The following is a 17941-nucleotide window of genomic DNA, read 5'->3' as shown; positions in this document are numbered from 1 at the left end:
AAATGAAGAACTCATATCTCGAGACTGTATCATACAATTTTCCATCTCCCGTAAGGTTCTGTTCTTTCTCTCAGCAACACCATTCTGCTGAGGGGTGTAAGGAACTGTAAACTGATGCTGTAAACCATGCTCAGTGCAAAAATTTCTGAAAGCCTGATTTACATACTCCCCCCCATTATTTGTGCGTATCCTCCTGATAGAAAGTCCAGATTGCTTCTCCACAAATGTCTTAAAAATTCTGAATGAGTCAAAGACATCAGACTTGTACTTAAGAAAGTACACCCATGTACGTCTGGAGAAGTCATCAATAAAAGTGAGTGCATAATGGGCCCCTGAAAAGGAAGGAGTTGGAAATGACATAAGATCACTGTGTACCAACTCTAGGGCTGCCCTAGCATGAGAGGCTCGACCCTTAGGAAAAGGATCTCGATGATGTTTGCCAAGAACACAACCACAACATACACCATCTGTACAAGAAATCTGTGGAAGCCCAATCACAAGTTCCTGTGTACTCATCTACTGTAGATATCTGTAATTGACATGGCCAAAACACTCATGCCAAAGCCTACTCACTGAATCTGCATGAGCTATGAGAGAGGAACCAACAGTGTCTGAACTCTCAAAGCCATCAAAACTATATAAGTGAGATGCAGAATCCACACTCCTAGTACCCACAACCAAGTCAGGATCGTGAAGATCTCGAATAACCACATCATGAGGTGAGAACTCAACTATCTTACTAGAGCCAGAGTGGCAAATCTGATAAATGGATAGAAGGTTTGTCGAAATGTCAGGAACCAAAAGTACATCCTCTAGACAACCACCATCCAATGAAACAAAACTGGAACCCTGAATGGAAAGTTGTGTTGTGTCACCAACTGCAATAAGTCTAGTGCTTGTAGGGGCAAGAGCGGTGACCAAATCCTCTGTGTGTGTCATATGGTGAGAGGCACCAGAATCTAGAATCCAAGTGGATGCTGAGGACAATGCTCATGCAGAAAGAGCATGACCTTTCCCTGAGGGTTGTGAAGGAGGCTGAGGTGCACTGATATTATGCTGCTGCATGGCTTCCTCCAAAGCCTCTAAACATTTCTAACACCTGGAAATGGGATGTTCTTCCTTGCCACAAAAACTGCAAGGATCACTAGATTTCTTCTTAGTCTTGGAGGAAGACTCACCAGACTTTGAAGATTTGCCCTGTTTAGAATTGGACTGTGGTTTTGAATCAAACTTAGGTGGTGGCTTGGAGGGATTCTCACTAGCCTCTGAATCTTTCTTAGGCTTCGGTTTCTACTTCCGTTTTCCTTTGGATGACTGGGCTACCAATGCTTGGTTCTGTGAATCGGAAAGTGAATCCAACTGCTTCAGCTTAGCTTGCTCATGAGTCAGACGATCACAAAAGACCTCAAAAGAAGGCATGACATGTCGAGCACCCAAGGCATCCATGGTGGAATAGAAGGTCGAAGAGAAGATCTGAAATGGACCCCAAAGCTTGGAGAGGATCAGGAAAATGCACTGTGTATCAGTCTTAGTCTTACCACAACCCTGCAAGATAGATCTTTGTTGTTTGAACTTCATCAGAAAGTCCTCAATAGAGGGAAACGAATTAGGTACCAAGGAAGTTAACTCTGCCTCAAGCTGCAAAGCTCTGAACTTGTTAACAGTACCAAAAAGTCCTTCAAACTTGGTCCAAATGGCTCGAGGAGTGAGACAACCCTCAAGATGAAACTAGAGACTGTCAGAAATGTGTAAAGCCATCAATCCCATAGCCTGATCCATATTGTTCCTGTGCTGCATAACCTCAAAGGGACGTGTCAACTGAGGTTGAATCTCATCCAAATAGGACCATAACCCTTGAGACTGGAGAAGAGTCATCATGCGACCCTTCCAAGTGTGGTAATTATGCGGTGTGAGAGATTCAATAGGTCTATCTGCCATCCTGTGAACTGTGCCTCAACTACTCTGAATTTTTTGAATTATTATTAAGTGGTCTTTCAGAACTAGACAGAAGATGCAGAAGGGGTTTGGTTGTTTGTTTTGGTGTTTGTATATTTTGGTATTCTGATGTAAATAACAGAAAGCAAGAAAAAAAAAACCCCCTCACAATGCAAAAAACTAATCCCCAGTACAAACTGAAAGCCTGAAAATGATAGAAAGCAGTAACGGTTTGAGACAAAATTTTGAGCACCTAAAGAATTTACTGATGAAATAGACTATAGATCTGGAAAGAGCACAAAACCACCTTTTCGATGCCTATTCGCTTTAAAAAAACGGAGCAAAAATGAGCAAGTTATGCCCCTCGGAGTGCAAAAAGGCTCATCAGACTTTGACTGCATAAAAATGCAATAAAACTAGAAAAATATGAAAAAATTCCTACACCATTAGAATGGGCTTAGAGTCAGCTTTCCAACGCCTATTCATTTTCGAAAAATGGAGATTGGACGCCCGATTTATGCCCGATTGTGTAAAACAGCTCCAAAAAGGCCTAGATGGGCCCTTATAGCCCTCAATGGCTTAAAAAAAGGAGGTCCCTAGTCCTCTGGGTGACCAGGAGCTGGCACAAGGGGCTGGTGGCGCGGGGGCGGCACCGCTGGTTCCGACGGAGAGTGGGAGGCGCACGGGCGGCTCGGGGGCAGCAAGTTTCGCCGGCGGCGCGGCGGTGGCCGTCGAGCTGTGCACCGGCGGCGTGCTGTTTGAACTGGCGGCGTGCGTGGTTTTAAAACTGCGCTTTTTTTTTTTTGAATGTGCCTTTAACTACGTGCCCTGGGGCCGTACAGCCTTGGGGCAAAATTTTTTTGCCTTCTGGAGCAACTGTGTCCAAATCGGATGAATTTTATATGAAAATAGGGGTTTTTGGGCGCTATGAGCTCAACAGTGAGGTCCGTTTTGGCTCAAAGTGCACCCAAAAAAAAAAAACCCCCCTATTCCAAAATAAAAAATAGAAGACAAACACAGATCTGATGCAACCAAAACCTAGATCTCAAAATCTTTCAAAAAATCTGAACAAGCTGTAGCAGATATGGCTCTGATACCATGTAAGATTTGAGAAATACAAATCTACAGAACCCAAAGAAACCTGCATGCAAGAAACCTGTCACAGAGAAAGAGAGAGAACGAATACAAGGGTTTTGGCTCTGACAAAGTGAAAAGATTTATTATCAGAGAAAAAATGAATCAAGAATATGACAATAATACAAGAGATCAATCCTTATAAAGGAGATCAACACCGAAAGGAAAACCTAACCCTAAGGTGAGAGCATTTAATAATTAAATATTAATTATTAAATGACTAATGTATGCATAAAGAGAAATCTTAAGAGGAGAGTAAAGTTAATTAATTACTTTACTCTAACAAAACCAATATTTTTATTACCAATACTAGGCACTTTGTTATGTGCAACATTAAACAAACAAGTAGGTTTCCAAATCTAAATGTCCCCTCTTTGTCTTTCTTTATCTTTCCCAAGTTGTCAATTAGTTCATCTTTCAACCATTCACACACATCTATTTTTACATTATCTTTAATCATATCATAGGCACTCTTTATGCATAGGCTAGAGACTGAGTTTAACCTATTTGCATGTGTGGTTTTGTAACCTAAGATCATGCTAATGAATCTGACATTGATGTCAGTTACATCATTTACTCTTAAAGATCTCTTATCAGATGTTGCACCTATTAGGTTAATCACTAGGTCATTTGGGACCTTATTTGTTTTATGAGGTCTATTACCGGTGGAAGGTAACCCTATCACAACCTTTACTACCTCTTTAGTGATTTTGTGAATTGAATCCAACCAGAAGAATGCACCATGTACCCTGCTTAAAACTATCCTTATAACATCCTTAGGAAAATCTGGAATACTAAGAATTTCAGTGAAACCTAGGGTTTCAACTATCTTGTGCTCAGGTTTAACATTACCGGAATCATCACAAATTACAATTTTATACATGCTCTTGATTTCCTCATCACCTAATCCTTCTATGTGACAATGAATGTACATTCTAGGGTCTTCTGCAAAAACTACTCCTTTGGGAATTTGAGAAAATGCACCAACATTATCATCCTTCTTAGCAATTTTAGGAACTAACTGAAATACGGGTCTAGGGTGCTTAATCACTTCGACTACATTAGGGTTTTCTATGAATTCGGGAATAGATGAAAAAGCCATGATTATAAATACCTTTATCTGCCTTAGGAATGATTGCTTGCTGAATTGCTTCACTTCTTTGCTCGAAATGTCTTTGCTCAAGAATTTTTTGCGCTCTTCAAATGTTTGAATGCTCGGTGAAATGAAATTGGAGCCAAAACACTGATTTATAATGTTAATTTTGCCAACCACCACATTTAATGCTTGTCAGTTAAGTAGTCACTTAACTTATCTGTCGGTATAGAAGTAATTTCAACTTCTTACCATCAACCGAGGGAATAATAGCATGTTTAATGTTTTGATTGCCAAACCCTCAAAGAATTTTCTTCAGTTAGATGAAGAGTCCCTGCCGATGGAGTGTTACTCTGTTTTGTTGGTGGAGGAGTATTCCTATCAACATTTAGTTTTGATTTCCTGATCCATTATTTTGAGAATTCTTGCTTAACTTCTTCAACTTTTTCTTTACCTTTCAAACTAGGACCTTTGTTATTTACCGGTGAGGACTTGCTTCTATAAAATTTAGCAATATCTCCAATCTTGTTACACACATAACAAGTCACATTATGTTGGTTTGTGTTCTACATTGATCAGATAGATGTCCAAATCTTCCATAAACATAACATCTTACATTCATTCTACAATTTTCAGAATTATGACCAACTTTGTTACATTTTGAACATTGACCGATGGGTGTATTGGTATTTTGATAATTTCTAGATCTACATTGAATTGCTCTATGACCATACTTGTTACAGTTAAAGCATTTGCCATTAAATTTATAAGCAGTAGGTTGTCTTACTGGTTTACCATGATCCTGTGTGTTTGCAGTACCAAAGCTTTCACCAGCTTTAAAGCCAAGTCCACAAGTATCACCACTAGGTTTCCGATTCTTCAACAAGTCACCAAGTTCTTCTGAGCTTTTCTTGAATTTTTCTTTGTGCTGATTTGCAGTATCGAGTTCTCTTGCTAGGATTTCTTTCTGTCTTATAAGTTCATTGGAGTCATTTTGTGTATGCATTAGATATGTCTTCAACAAATCATTTTCGTAGCTAAGTCTTGTCTTCTAGTCAAATCTTCTTCATTCTTCTTTCTATCTTCAATTTTTTTACAAAATCTCATAGTCATATCCTGCATCTCATTCTTTGTTGTCATGTTTTCTTGTTTCAGCTTATTTATCAGATCACTAAGAGTTTCCTTTTCATCATTCTCATTTTGCATCTTTTCACAAAGTTCTCTTCTCTTATTTCTTGCAATGGTAAGATTTTCTCGAAGTGCTTGAATAATATCCTGTGTAGCTTTTAGGTCATCTTCAAGTTTAATATTTTTTAATTTTTCTGCATCAAAGTCTGAGAGAGCTGCTTCTAATTGCTTCATCAAGTTTTCCATCTCTACCAGTGTCAAGATCTTCCTCAAGTTGTTAGGCTTCTGAAAATAGAGGACCAGGCTCCGATACCAATTGTTAGGATTCTAACAGATATTGAGAGGGGGGGTGAATCATTATCTAACTGGTAAAATGATTTTCTTAACTTAAAACATGTAAAGCATATTAATATTGTGTATCGGTAAACAAGAAATAATGCAATAAATAGAGATAATAGCAACCACATGAAAAACACACCATAACACAGTAGTTTAACGAGGAAACCCGGTGTGGGAAAAACCTCGGTGGGATTTGTGACCACTAATATTCACTTAATGGCCAAGAAGAGAATATTACTGCTACAATAGGGGCCTGCACATGCAAGAAGGCCAAGTGCCTAGAGCTCACTACTCAATTACAAAATGGGAAGTCTCACAGACTTACAAAATAGATTATATAAATCCAATGTCTTGTACTGCTTCAAAATAGCATCTACTATGCCAGATCCAGTACCGGTTTATAGTTCTGCTTTATACATAAACCCTTAACCTATAATTCACATAATAGGTCTGCCTTATTTTGCCTAATAATCTCCTTCCATCTTCTTTTTTAATTACCACAATGTTCTACAATGAACTCTTATATATATGAGTCATTTTACAACTTGCCAAGTCGGCTTACAATAATTTTACAATAATTAACAAAATAGATTATAAACAAAATTCATGTCAGCTTCTGTACCGGTATGCTTCCTTTCACTTCCAGTGCTAGTGGTCTATGTGTCGGTGTAGAGTCTGACCTTGCTAGTCCTAGTAAATTACCTTGTCAGTGTCATAAGATTGTAAGGTTGCCATCAATGACAAAACCTTCAATCACCTACAATATATCATTGGAGTGTGCATTTGCCAAAAGAGGCAACTAAGAGTGGGGGGTGAATTAGTTATCTATTAATTTCAACCAAAATATAACTTAACTAAACTTAGTGCATAATATAGGTTAACCAAAAACTAAATACCAACAATCTCCTAAAGAGATCATCAACCAGAAATCAAAATACAGATATAGAGAGTAACAATCTCTCCCCCAATAATCTCTCCCCAAAAGATAATGTGTTTTTCCATAGATATCTCTCCCCCTTTGACATCAAATGCCAAAGAAATACAAAACCAAATACAATCAGTTCATAGAATTTATTACAAATACCAATTGTTATAACCAAATTTATTTAGTCTACTCCCCCTGAGAAGTAGCTCTCCTTCATTAAAGCCGGAAAAAGATCTCTGTTAATTTTGTCGGTCTGATGCCATGCTCCAACTGTCTAATTTTCTATCGATGAGGGTATAACTCCAAGCTTCTCTCTTAGATATTCAAAAGTTTCCTTAGGCAAAGGCTTAGTAAAGATATCTACAATATTCTCTTTACTATTCACATAAACCAATTTCACTTCCTTTTCTTCAACATTCTCTTTTAGAAAATTGACTTTGGTAGAAACATGTTTAGTTTTAGAGTGAAATACCAGATTCTTTGATATATCAATTGCTACCATATTATCATAGTAAATGATTATAGGTTCTTTGCATTTTACCTTTATATCCTTCAACATTTTCTTAATCCATAATACCTTTGTACAATTAGTTGCTTTTGCAACATATTCTGATTCTGTTGTTGATAGTGATATACAACTTTGTTTCTTGCTCAACCATAAAATTAGTTTGCTGCCAAGAAAAAATGCTCCACCGGTGGTTCTTTTTGTGTCATCTACATCTCCTACCCAATTTGCATCTGTGTATGCACATAAATCAAAGTTTTCATCTTTAGGATACCATAAACCAAGATTTGTTGTGCCTTGTAGGTACCAAAAAATCTTTTTTATTGCTGATTCATGATTTTCCTTAGGATTACTTTGAAATATTGAAACAATACATACTGCATTCGTAATATCAGGTCTTGTTTGTGTCAAATACACTAAACCTCCAATCATAGATTTATATCTTATCGGATTAACAGGTGTTGATTCAACCTTAAATGATAGTTTATTAGTTGTAGTCATAGGTGTACCTAGTGGTTTAGATTTTTCCATTCCAAATTTCTTAAGTAATTCCTTCAAGTACTTTGACTAATTTATGAATACACCTTTATCAGTTTGTGAAATCTGCAATCCTAAAAATAATTGTATCTCTCCAATCATAAACATTTCAAATTCTTCTTGCATCTTATTAGAATAGTCTTTACACAATCCTTCTTCTCCTCTAAAAATGATATCATCAACAAAAAATTCAATAACCATGATGTCATCAATAGTCGCTTTATAATATAAGTTGATGTCAGCATTACCTTTAGTGTAACCAAGCTTCAAAATATATTTGTTCAATCTAGCATACCAAGCTCTAGGAGCTAGCTTCAATCCATATAAAGCTTTCCTTAACCTGCAAACCATATCTTTGTCATCTGTCAAAAAAAATTCATCAGGTTGTTCAATGTAAACTTCCTCTTCAAGATCACCATTCATAAATGCACATTTAACATCCATTTGATATACTTTATAGTTCTTGTGTGCTGTAAAAGATAAGAATAATTTGACTGCCTCAATTCTAGCTACTGGTGCAAAGGTTTCATTGTAATCAATTCCTTCTTTCTGTGAATATCCCTTACACACTAGTCTTGCTTTGTTTTTTATAACCTTACCATCTTCATTAAGTTTATTTCTGAATACCCATTTAGTTCCAATTACATTTTTGTTTTTAGGCTGGGGAACCAATGTCCATGTGTTATTCTTTTCAATTTGTTCTAATTCATCTTCCATAGCCTTAATCTAATGTTTATCTTCACATGCCCCATTAATAGTTGCTGGCTCAATTTGAGAAATTAGACATACCTCTTCATTTTCCAGTATTCCTCTAGTCATAACACCTTGATACTTATTCCCAATTATCAGACTTTCAGAGTGATTCAATTTTACATACTTGGGTGTATTTACTTGCTATTGTTCTTCAGTCACTATGGAATTCTTAGATGACGTTCGTGTGACTAGATCAACATTCTGTACCGATGTACTCATTGTAGGTTCATTTATGATTATCTCAACTGTCGGTTTAGAGTCTATAGACCTTCTAAATTGTTCATCAATCTTCACATTTTCACTCTCAATGATTTTTTGCAATCTCTTATTAAAACATCTATATGCCTTGCTCTTAGACGAATAACCAAGAAATATTTCTTCATGACTTCTATGATCAAATTTGACAATATAATCATCTCTCCTCTATAACATCTTCTTCCAAATATTCTAAAATATTTAAGAGTAGGAGTATTACTAAACCATATTTCATGAGGGGTCTTGTTGGTCTCACCTTTGATGTGAACTCTGTTGAATGTATAAATAGTTGTATTGACTGCTTCTCTCCAATACACATGAGGTAGGTTTGCTTATGATATCATGCTTCTAGCTGCATCCAAAATAGTTTTGTTCTTCCTTTCCACAACTCCATTTTGCTGGAGTGTCTGAGGTGCTGATAATTGTCTTCTAATTCCATTCACTCCACAGAATGTATTAAATTACTTAGATGTGAATCCACCTCCTTGATCTGATCTCAAACATTTGATTTTCTTATCGGTTTCATTCTCTACCATGACCTTGAATAGTTTGAATTTCCCAAAAGCTTTTGATTTCTCCCTAAGAAAAGTAACCCAGCACATTCTAGAATAATCATCAATGATTAGCATAAAATATCTATCTTCTTGTAAACTTCTAGTTCTTACTGGACCACATAAATCAGTATGAATTAAGGCAAGAACATTATTGGATTTTTCTGGAATACTCTTAAAAGTTTCTCTAACTTGATTTCCAAATTGACATTCCTTACATATTGGATTGTGAGGTTTAACAATCTTAGGTAAATCCCTTACTGTCTTAGTTGTACTGATTTTCACAATGCAATCAAAATTTACATAAAAAAGTCTTTTATGCCATAACCAACTTTCATCAATATGTGCAATCAATTATGTCTTCTCATTTTTATTCAAATGAAATATATTACCTCTAGTCTGATTACCAGTTGCTATTTACAAACCAGTTCTATTCATGATTTTGCATTTACAATTCTTGAATTGTAATTGAAATCCTTTTTCAACTAATTGGCCAACACTCAAAAGATTATGCTTCAAACCTTCAACATAATAAACATTATTAGTATTGTGCTTACCATCAAAAGATATAGTGTCTTTTTCTTTGATCAAACAAGCTTTATCATCCCCAAATCTTACTAGCCCTTCATTGTATTCCTAAAAGGTTAAGAATTTACTTTTATCACCAGTCATATGATGTGAACATCCATAATCAATGATCCATTCATCTTTTTCTTCAATTTTAGCTACCAAGGCTTGCTCTACCAGTTGAACAGTAGGTGTCAGTCGATCTTCTTTAATTTCAACAAAATCCCTTCCATTGTCTGCCAGTTCCTTATCAGAATCATCAGTAACTCCTTCATTAGCATAGTAACATGATTTGTCTCTATTCTTCTTAAATCTGTATCTTTGATATTAAGGGTTAGGCTTATATGTTCTTTTAGCTTCTTCTTTCAATCTTTCATGTCTATCAAGACACCTAGATGCCATATGACCAATTTTATTGCAGTTAAAACATTTAAATAGTGCTTTACCTTCATACTTACTTCCAACTAGACCTTTAGGCATTTTCTTTACAAATAGTGCTTCAAGCTCTTCAAGTTCTTCATTCTCTCTTCTAATTTCTTCAAGTTCTCTAGAATAGAGTGCTTTCCAATCATATTTTTTAGATGATGATGTTGTGGATGATGAAGCTTTGAAAGCCAAATCCATCTTAATTGTAGTAATAGGACTAAATTCTTCAAGTTCAAAAGATAAAAGTTTTTCAACCAAAGTATCTCTAGATATTGATGCATTAGGCATTATTCTCAATTCATTAATAGCAGTTACTTTCATTTTATATGCCTGTGGCAATGCTCTTAAAACTTTAGAAACAATTTCATCTTCACTTAAGGATCCTCCACAACATTGTATACCCAAAACAATTTCATTAACTCTTTCCATAAAAGAAGAAATCCTTTCATCTTCTTCCATTTTCAAATTTTCATACTTGACCAGGAAGCATTCCAATTTTGCAATTTTGATAGTGGTATCACCTTCAGTCAATGTCTCCAATTTATCCCAAATAGCTTTAGCAGTAGATTGGTTTGATAATCCCATGATTTATTGATCTAACAATGTGCTCAAAAGTACTTCTCTTGCTTTGCAATCATTCTCCTGATCTTTAGCCAAGGTTGGTGGATTAGGTTGAATCTATGTAGGACCAACATAGCCATTTTTTGTAACATCCCATATGTCTTTTCCAATGCAATTAAGATGTGTCTCCATTCTTATCTTCCATATACCATAGTTAGTTCCATCAAGCTTTGGAATGTCCTTCCTGAAATAGTTAGTTGCCATGGAATCTCCTCAAGCTGTTAAACTTCTGCAAAAAGAGGACTTAGCTCTGATACCAATTGTTAGGACCTAGAGGTAAGTGAGAGAGGGGTGGGGGGGTGAATCAATTGTCTATTAATTTCAACCCAACTATAACTTAACCAAACTTAGTGCATAATACTGGTAAACCAAACTTAATGTTGATAGATAGTTTAATAGTTAATAATAGTACTGATAAAATTTAATGCATGAAACATAAAGACAAATAACATCCACAACACATAACACAAATATTTGTACGTGGAAACCCTGTAAGGGGAAAAACCACGGTGGGAAACCTTACCCACAATCAGATGATGCTACTGCAAATAGTATGTGTGTATAAATGGGGTCTACACATGCAAAAAGGCCAATTGCTCAGAGCTCACTGCTTAATCACAAAATGGGAGTCACGCTGACTACAATTGGATGGTTAAATCCAAAGATATTGTACTCAAAATAGCATCTTCATATGTTGGATTTAGTACTGGTTAAGCTCTGATTGTCTTCCTCATATCTCCCTTGAATCTTCAAATGATGTCTGCGTGTATAGATCTTCTTATATTCGCATATACCTTACTTAATCTCACAAATGAGATCATACATATATACCAAAACCTAAGACCAAATGTGTAGGTCGGCTCACTAAGAATATTATAATTGAATTAATTACAAATGAATCAATATGTGATCCATGATATCGGCTCAATGCATTTACAATAATAACCAATCAATAAAACATGTTCATAACGTGTCATGCTGATCTGGAATAGATAACGCTTGCCAGTCCATAACCTAGACCTATTTGTCGATAACAACAAATATGCAAAATGTAAGGTCCACCCTAGACTTGACTTTTTTGACTAGAGTTGACTTTTAATTCATGCGTGATAGACATTATTGGGCATATGCTATTTCATATGATTTATATGATGTTGATACTATCATTATTGATCATGTGATTTATTAGACACTATATGCTTATTATGAGATTGACTATCGAAAAATTATATTGACCATGTGATTTGATGAGCATAAGTGTTGATGGATTTTACATACCTTACTATAATCATGAATTATATTAATCATGCACTTGATGATATTTTTTATGTACTAACCATATTAATGATTATCTATGAAGAGTTGATCTTATGGTGTGTTTGATTGTTGTATGACTGTTTTCGGGATAGAGACAATTCCACATCACTCATTGCGAGCGAGATGTGTCGTTGCAATTCTCTAACCCTTGCCTATTATAATATATATGCATATGTCATATCGTTGCTTTGTGGATGGAGGATTTGCAAGTACCAGACATCGACTCCACCTGGCTCCACGGGTTTGAGTGTGTCTTTAAATCCCAATGGTATGTGGTTCAGAGTTGGCACAAGTTCCCCTCACATACTCTAGGTCTAAGTTGTTCATTGTGAGTTGTTAGTGTCTTGGCGCAAGTCGCCATGTCAGTTAGTAAGTTGGGTTTCTTCTGTGTTGTGAGTATGTTAGTATTGGCTGGTTAATCCTATTATGTTGAGGCTGATTGATTATTGATGCAAGATTAAATAGTCAATAATGTTTATTCTATTTATTTTGATTTATAGCAATTTGATTATTTGGTTATCTAATGTTTGATTTAATTTATTGGATTCTTGCCTTTTGGGTATTTAATTATTTGATATTTAAATGTTTATTTATTTTAATGATGATTTAATATTTATTTAATATTTATTGTTTAGCTTATTTTGTGGTTTTATATTTATTTGTGATTTGACCTTTTATTGGTATTTAATTGTTTATTTATTTATTTAATCCCTATGGTTTAATATTTATTTGGTATTTAATGTTCAATTGGTTCTTTAATTCATTTATGAGCCTTTGGTTTATTTAATTTAATTTTCCCATTTGATTTATTTAATTGTGGCTCATGTTTTATTAGTTTGACTTTAATATTAGGTGGGTTGTATAAATTCACTTTAAAATAAAATAATAAAACATTCCCACCTAATTGTAAAAGCATGATTTATATTTGCCTTACGTACCCTCTTCTTTTATTGGTTGAATTTGGAAAGGGAGGTAAAATTATATTAAATGGTGGGGTTGGTAAAATATATTATAGAATGGAATATTTTGATTGGCTGAGATTGAGATTAGGGTTTTTAGTTATTGTTTGTCTTTTTATTTTCTTTCCCATGAAGTTTTCGGGGTTGGCTCTTCTCTGGGAAAGTTTTCTCCAGCAAGTTTTCTTCTTGGCTTTGGATTTCTTCTTTCTTGGTTTGTTGCTGGAGCTTGGATTGGATTAGGTTTGGCTTGTGAGAGCTCTTCTTCAGCTTCAACCCATTACTTCAAAGTTGCAAGTTGGAGTTCTTCACTTTGTATTTTGGTTTCAATGGCTTCTCCGTGTATGCATTGTGTCTGCATTGTTTGGGGTATTGGGTTGAAATAATATTATATGTTATAGTTTTATTATTGTTGAAAGGAAATATTTGGGGAGAACTTTATATTATTTGGGTTTTGCATAGTTGCTGGAAATGGGTATTTGGTATTTCTTGTGTATGCCCTTCCTGGTTCTGTGAAAACCCTTGTGAAGATATTTGATTAAATCTTGGTCTATAGTTTGAGATATTTTATTGTGTTTATATCCAAGTATTCCTTGTTTTTGGGCCTCTTTATTCATATGTTTTTTGTGGCTTTTTGTAAAGTCGGGATTTTATTATTTTACCCGAAAGTTTTTGAGATTTCTATAAGTCTGGCAGAAACACTGTCTTTTTTTGGCAAAAGCACTGTCTTTTTTTGGCAGAAACTCTATTTGTCTTTTTTTGGCAGAAACTCTGTCTGTCTTTTTCGACAAAAACGCTATCTTTGTTTTCGGTAGAAGCGTTGTCTTTTTTAGCAGAAACTCTATCTTTGTTTTCGATAGAAGCTCGGTCTTTTTCAGCAGAAACTCTGTCTTTGTTTTTGGCAGAAGCGCTGCCCTTTTCGGCAAAAACTCTATCTTTATTTTTTGCAGAAGCACTGTCTTTTTTACAGAAGTGTTGTCCTATTGGGCAAAAACACTAACCTACCAGTGTGTTGTATTTTGTGATTTTTTTGTCATTTCTGATGTATTTTCCTGAATGGATTATTGTACCAGAGGCTATTTTTTAGGTCTGTTAATACTTTCGAGATTTGGCTTTTATCAGTCTTGATGTATTTTGATGGTTTATGTATATTTATCTCTTTATACCATTGTGGGTATTTTAGACTCTCTTCCATGTGAATAGGCCATGGATGATTGAGGTGAATATCTATGTTGTTTTGGACTAGCAAGTGAGTAGGCCTTGCTGTCATATTATCTTTTATTTGATGGCAGCATTTGATGACTTGTTATGCCTTTGTTTATTGCTAGCCAAGAGGCTCATTTTTCTATATTGATGCTGTTGTAGCCTTGCATATGTTGTGAGAGTATGTGTGGAAGTTATTGGCTGCATTGAGTATTATTTTTATGTATTTATGTTGGTAGAGCCTCTTGTGATGTGTTGTTGGGCCATGTTAGGGGGAGTGGGCTTCCTTGTGATGACCGAGGTCACGAGAGATAGGCTTGCATGAGGTTCCTTGTAAAGATGCATGAAGTCTAGACTGCCAGGGCACATCAGAGTTTTTCCATGATTTGTAAACAAGTGATAACATTGATAATGAATTAATTGGGATGAGAAATTATAACTAATTTAAACAAGATAATGAATAGTTTTGGTGTCACATGGCTTATGTCTTAGGGAGGATGTTTTAGGATAAGCATGAGAAGGCCATGAAAATGGTAAGCTAATCTCCCTTGATCTCTCATAGGTTGAGATGGCTCCACATGTCCATTAGGCTAGTGCCTTGTGTTATTATGTTATTATGTTATAAGGATGGCATGTGATGACATGTCACTCCTACATGTATTCCCCCTTTGTGATTTATGACTATGCTTATTGGAGCACTTATGTTTGATGAGTTTACGCCTCTTGGAGTTCATTCTTGTTATCTTGTGATTGGTTATTTCTTGAGCATTCTTGTGCTAGTTAGTCTCTTTGGTTTTGAGTGTCAGCCTAGATGTAGAGTGTGTGTTGGGACCTTGTGTCATCTCCTAGGACGGGGGGTGGTTCCTTTGGTTCCACCTGGTTGGGTGGTTGGTGCTTTTAAACCATTGGGATGTTCCTGTCTTTGGATTCTTCTTGCGTGGATGAGGATGCTTCTTCATATTGTTCATGGATAATAATTGCAGCAAGAATGTAAATGATGGTGTGATTTATGTAATGAAATTCTTATGTAATGGTTGTAATAGAAATCATGCTTATGAGAAATGATTATGTTGTTCTAGTTATAGTGATAGCTTTTGGTTATGGTATGTGATTGTAATGATGAAACTTGAGTTGTATTGTAACATATTTATATTAAATGAAATGGATGCATAAGATGTGGATAAGTATTGTTGTTTTAAATGAAATGAGGTATTTTGTGTTCTTGATGAGCCATGTTAAAAGTAAATTAGGTAAATGTTATGATAATTGTATTAGATTTGAAATGATGTGTTTAACTAATGATTTAAGTAGAAGAAATGTTATGTATTGATAGGATGTATGAGTTTGAGTAATTTTGGAAGATATCCTAGGACATGTTTATGAGTTGTGATTAAAGAATTTGAAATTATAGTATCATACTTTGTAGTTAGTGATCTAATGGTAGGATTAAAAATATCATAATACTTGGGATGTAGTTGAATGTTCCTTATGAAATATTGTATGGATGTTCTTGGTGAATGAATTGCTAATCTTATTAATGGAAATTACTAGTAAGTGTATGGGAAGACGATTAAATGAGTTCTTGTCTTTTAGGAAAGGATTAGAATGTATCATGTGATATGGTTTTAAGATTATGTCTCCATTTGGTGGATTCTATTAGATGTTATAGAATTAGGATATTGTATCTTAGTTTGTGTTAAGATGAATTCATGTAATTACCTGATTTGTAATAAAATGTTTATTGATTAATTGATATGGTGTAAGATATTTTATGAGTATTAAACGAGCTATGGGTTAAATGTTTAAGGATACTTTGGTGAGTATTGCGCTATGAGCTTCTAGAATCATGATGAAGTAATAAGTAAGCTAGGAGCATAGAATTATAAGTGACTATGTAGAAGTTAATTGTAAATGGAAATTATGGTAATGGAATGTAAGGGTTAATCTTGATATATGAATGGTGATGTCCATAGTCGAAGGTCGGTTAAAGGTAATAGGAACATTTGGACTTGGTGTATAAAATGAATCTAAGTGAAAAGGGAAATATATGTGCATTGAAAGATAGAATCTCATGTTAAGTGAAAGATTAAGTAGATTGCATGTCATGAGTGTAAGGTATTGCTATGATGTATCTATGGGTGTATGATGATTAAGATTAGGTGGTTGATCTAGAAGAAAGTAAATGTTTATTGCTTATGTAGGTAGATTAAGTAATGGTGTTGAGATACCCTAGGGAGTTAGTAGTAATGATTTAATGTATTCCGCTTGCATAATTGTTTGAATAGCTTGAGTGATTTACTCTATTTTCATAATAGTTAAATGTTGTTGTGTGCTCGCTGCATTGCTTATAAGATGTTATGTGTTGTATTGCCAAAAAAAAAATTAAATTAGTATGTTTTTAGCTATATTTCTCTAGGGTATTTTGGTGGGCATTACACAAAATTTATTAGACCAATAACCAAATCACCAAAACCAAGTGTCCAAACAATGTCTTCGACATAACCAAGTAATCTCTAGATGATAACAGATCATCCTTAGTGTCGGTGAACAATATAACCTGTCAGTGAACCAGATACCGGTGACTATGCATAAGTCATTGAACATGCTAGTGAACATAACTAGGGATAAGTGTTGACATCAATGAAAAAACTAGTGCAATGTATCCATAATAACAAGATAATTAGGGCAGCAATTTTTTCGGTTGGCAAAAAAATTGTCAATCTCATTCATTCGAATGTTGTCTCGTGACCAATTTCTCATTTTTCTCATCGCGATGACAAACCGTCGGCTTTGACATGTCCAGTTAAGCATTATTACCCTATTCATTCTCCTATTTTTCCCCCCTACTCAGTCGAATGCACGGGGTCATACCCTACCAGTGTCGTCCCTTGAATGTCCTAAGTGCTAAAATTGTAAAACTTTGATGGGCCCTAACTCGGAATCTATGGCACCTACGAATGATCCATTTGAACCTAAGGGGCCATGAGAGGGGTCCCTACAAAATCCTATCTCTATTTTTTGGGTTTCCCTATGGTTTTATTGGGGAAGCAATTTTTCGGTTGGCAAAAAAATCATAAGTCTCATTCAATCGAATGTTGTCGCCTGGCCAATTTCTCGTTCTTCTCATGGCGATGACGAACCATCAGCTCTGACATATCTAGTTAGGCATTATTACCCTATGCATACTCCTATTTTTTTTCCCCACTCGCTCGAACACATGGGGTCATACCCTACCGACTTTGTCCTTTGAGCGCCCTAAGTGCTAAAAATTATCAAACTTTGACCAGCCCTAACTCGGAATCTGTGGTACCTGTGAACGATCCATTTGAACCTATGGGGCCACGAGAGGGGTCCCTACAAAATCCTATCTCGGAATCCATGGCCCTAACTTGTTCAATAAAAAATAAATAAACAAGCACTACACTGTAGGCACATAATGATCATCAATATTTCCATGTATTGTATACACATAATTACCATTACACTTGCATGTGACATCCATGAAGGGATATGCAAACATGATTTTTTTTCATTATTAATACAACTACACCAATGTACTCATGTATAGATACATTGTATATCATCAATATAACTAAACCAATTTTCTCATGGACATTGTATATCATCATAAAAAAGTTACATCAATTCACATCCATATACAAATACAACATCCCACTTCATCTGCATTAGACATCC

The 17941-nt window shown here is 35.3% G+C and overlaps 1 protein-coding gene across 1 annotated transcript in view; it reads left to right on the top strand.

Annotated features, from left to right (window-relative positions):
• Positions 1-17941, top strand: part of LOC131037075 (G-type lectin S-receptor-like serine/threonine-protein kinase LECRK4) — an 83742-nt gene that overhangs the window by 27165 nt on the left and 38636 nt on the right. The window contains exon 4 of the mRNA XM_059208569.1: positions 2525-2713. Coding sequence (XP_059064552.1) covers positions 2525-2713 — 189 coding nt within the window. The remainder of the gene's footprint in view (positions 1-2524; positions 2714-17941) is intronic.

The sequence above is a fragment of the Cryptomeria japonica genome, chromosome 7, assembly GCF_030272615.1.
Source record: "Cryptomeria japonica chromosome 7, Sugi_1.0, whole genome shotgun sequence".
Lineage (NCBI taxonomy): Eukaryota > Viridiplantae > Streptophyta > Pinopsida > Cupressales > Cupressaceae > Cryptomeria > Cryptomeria japonica.
This window is presented reverse-complemented; position numbering and strand designations above follow the sequence as displayed.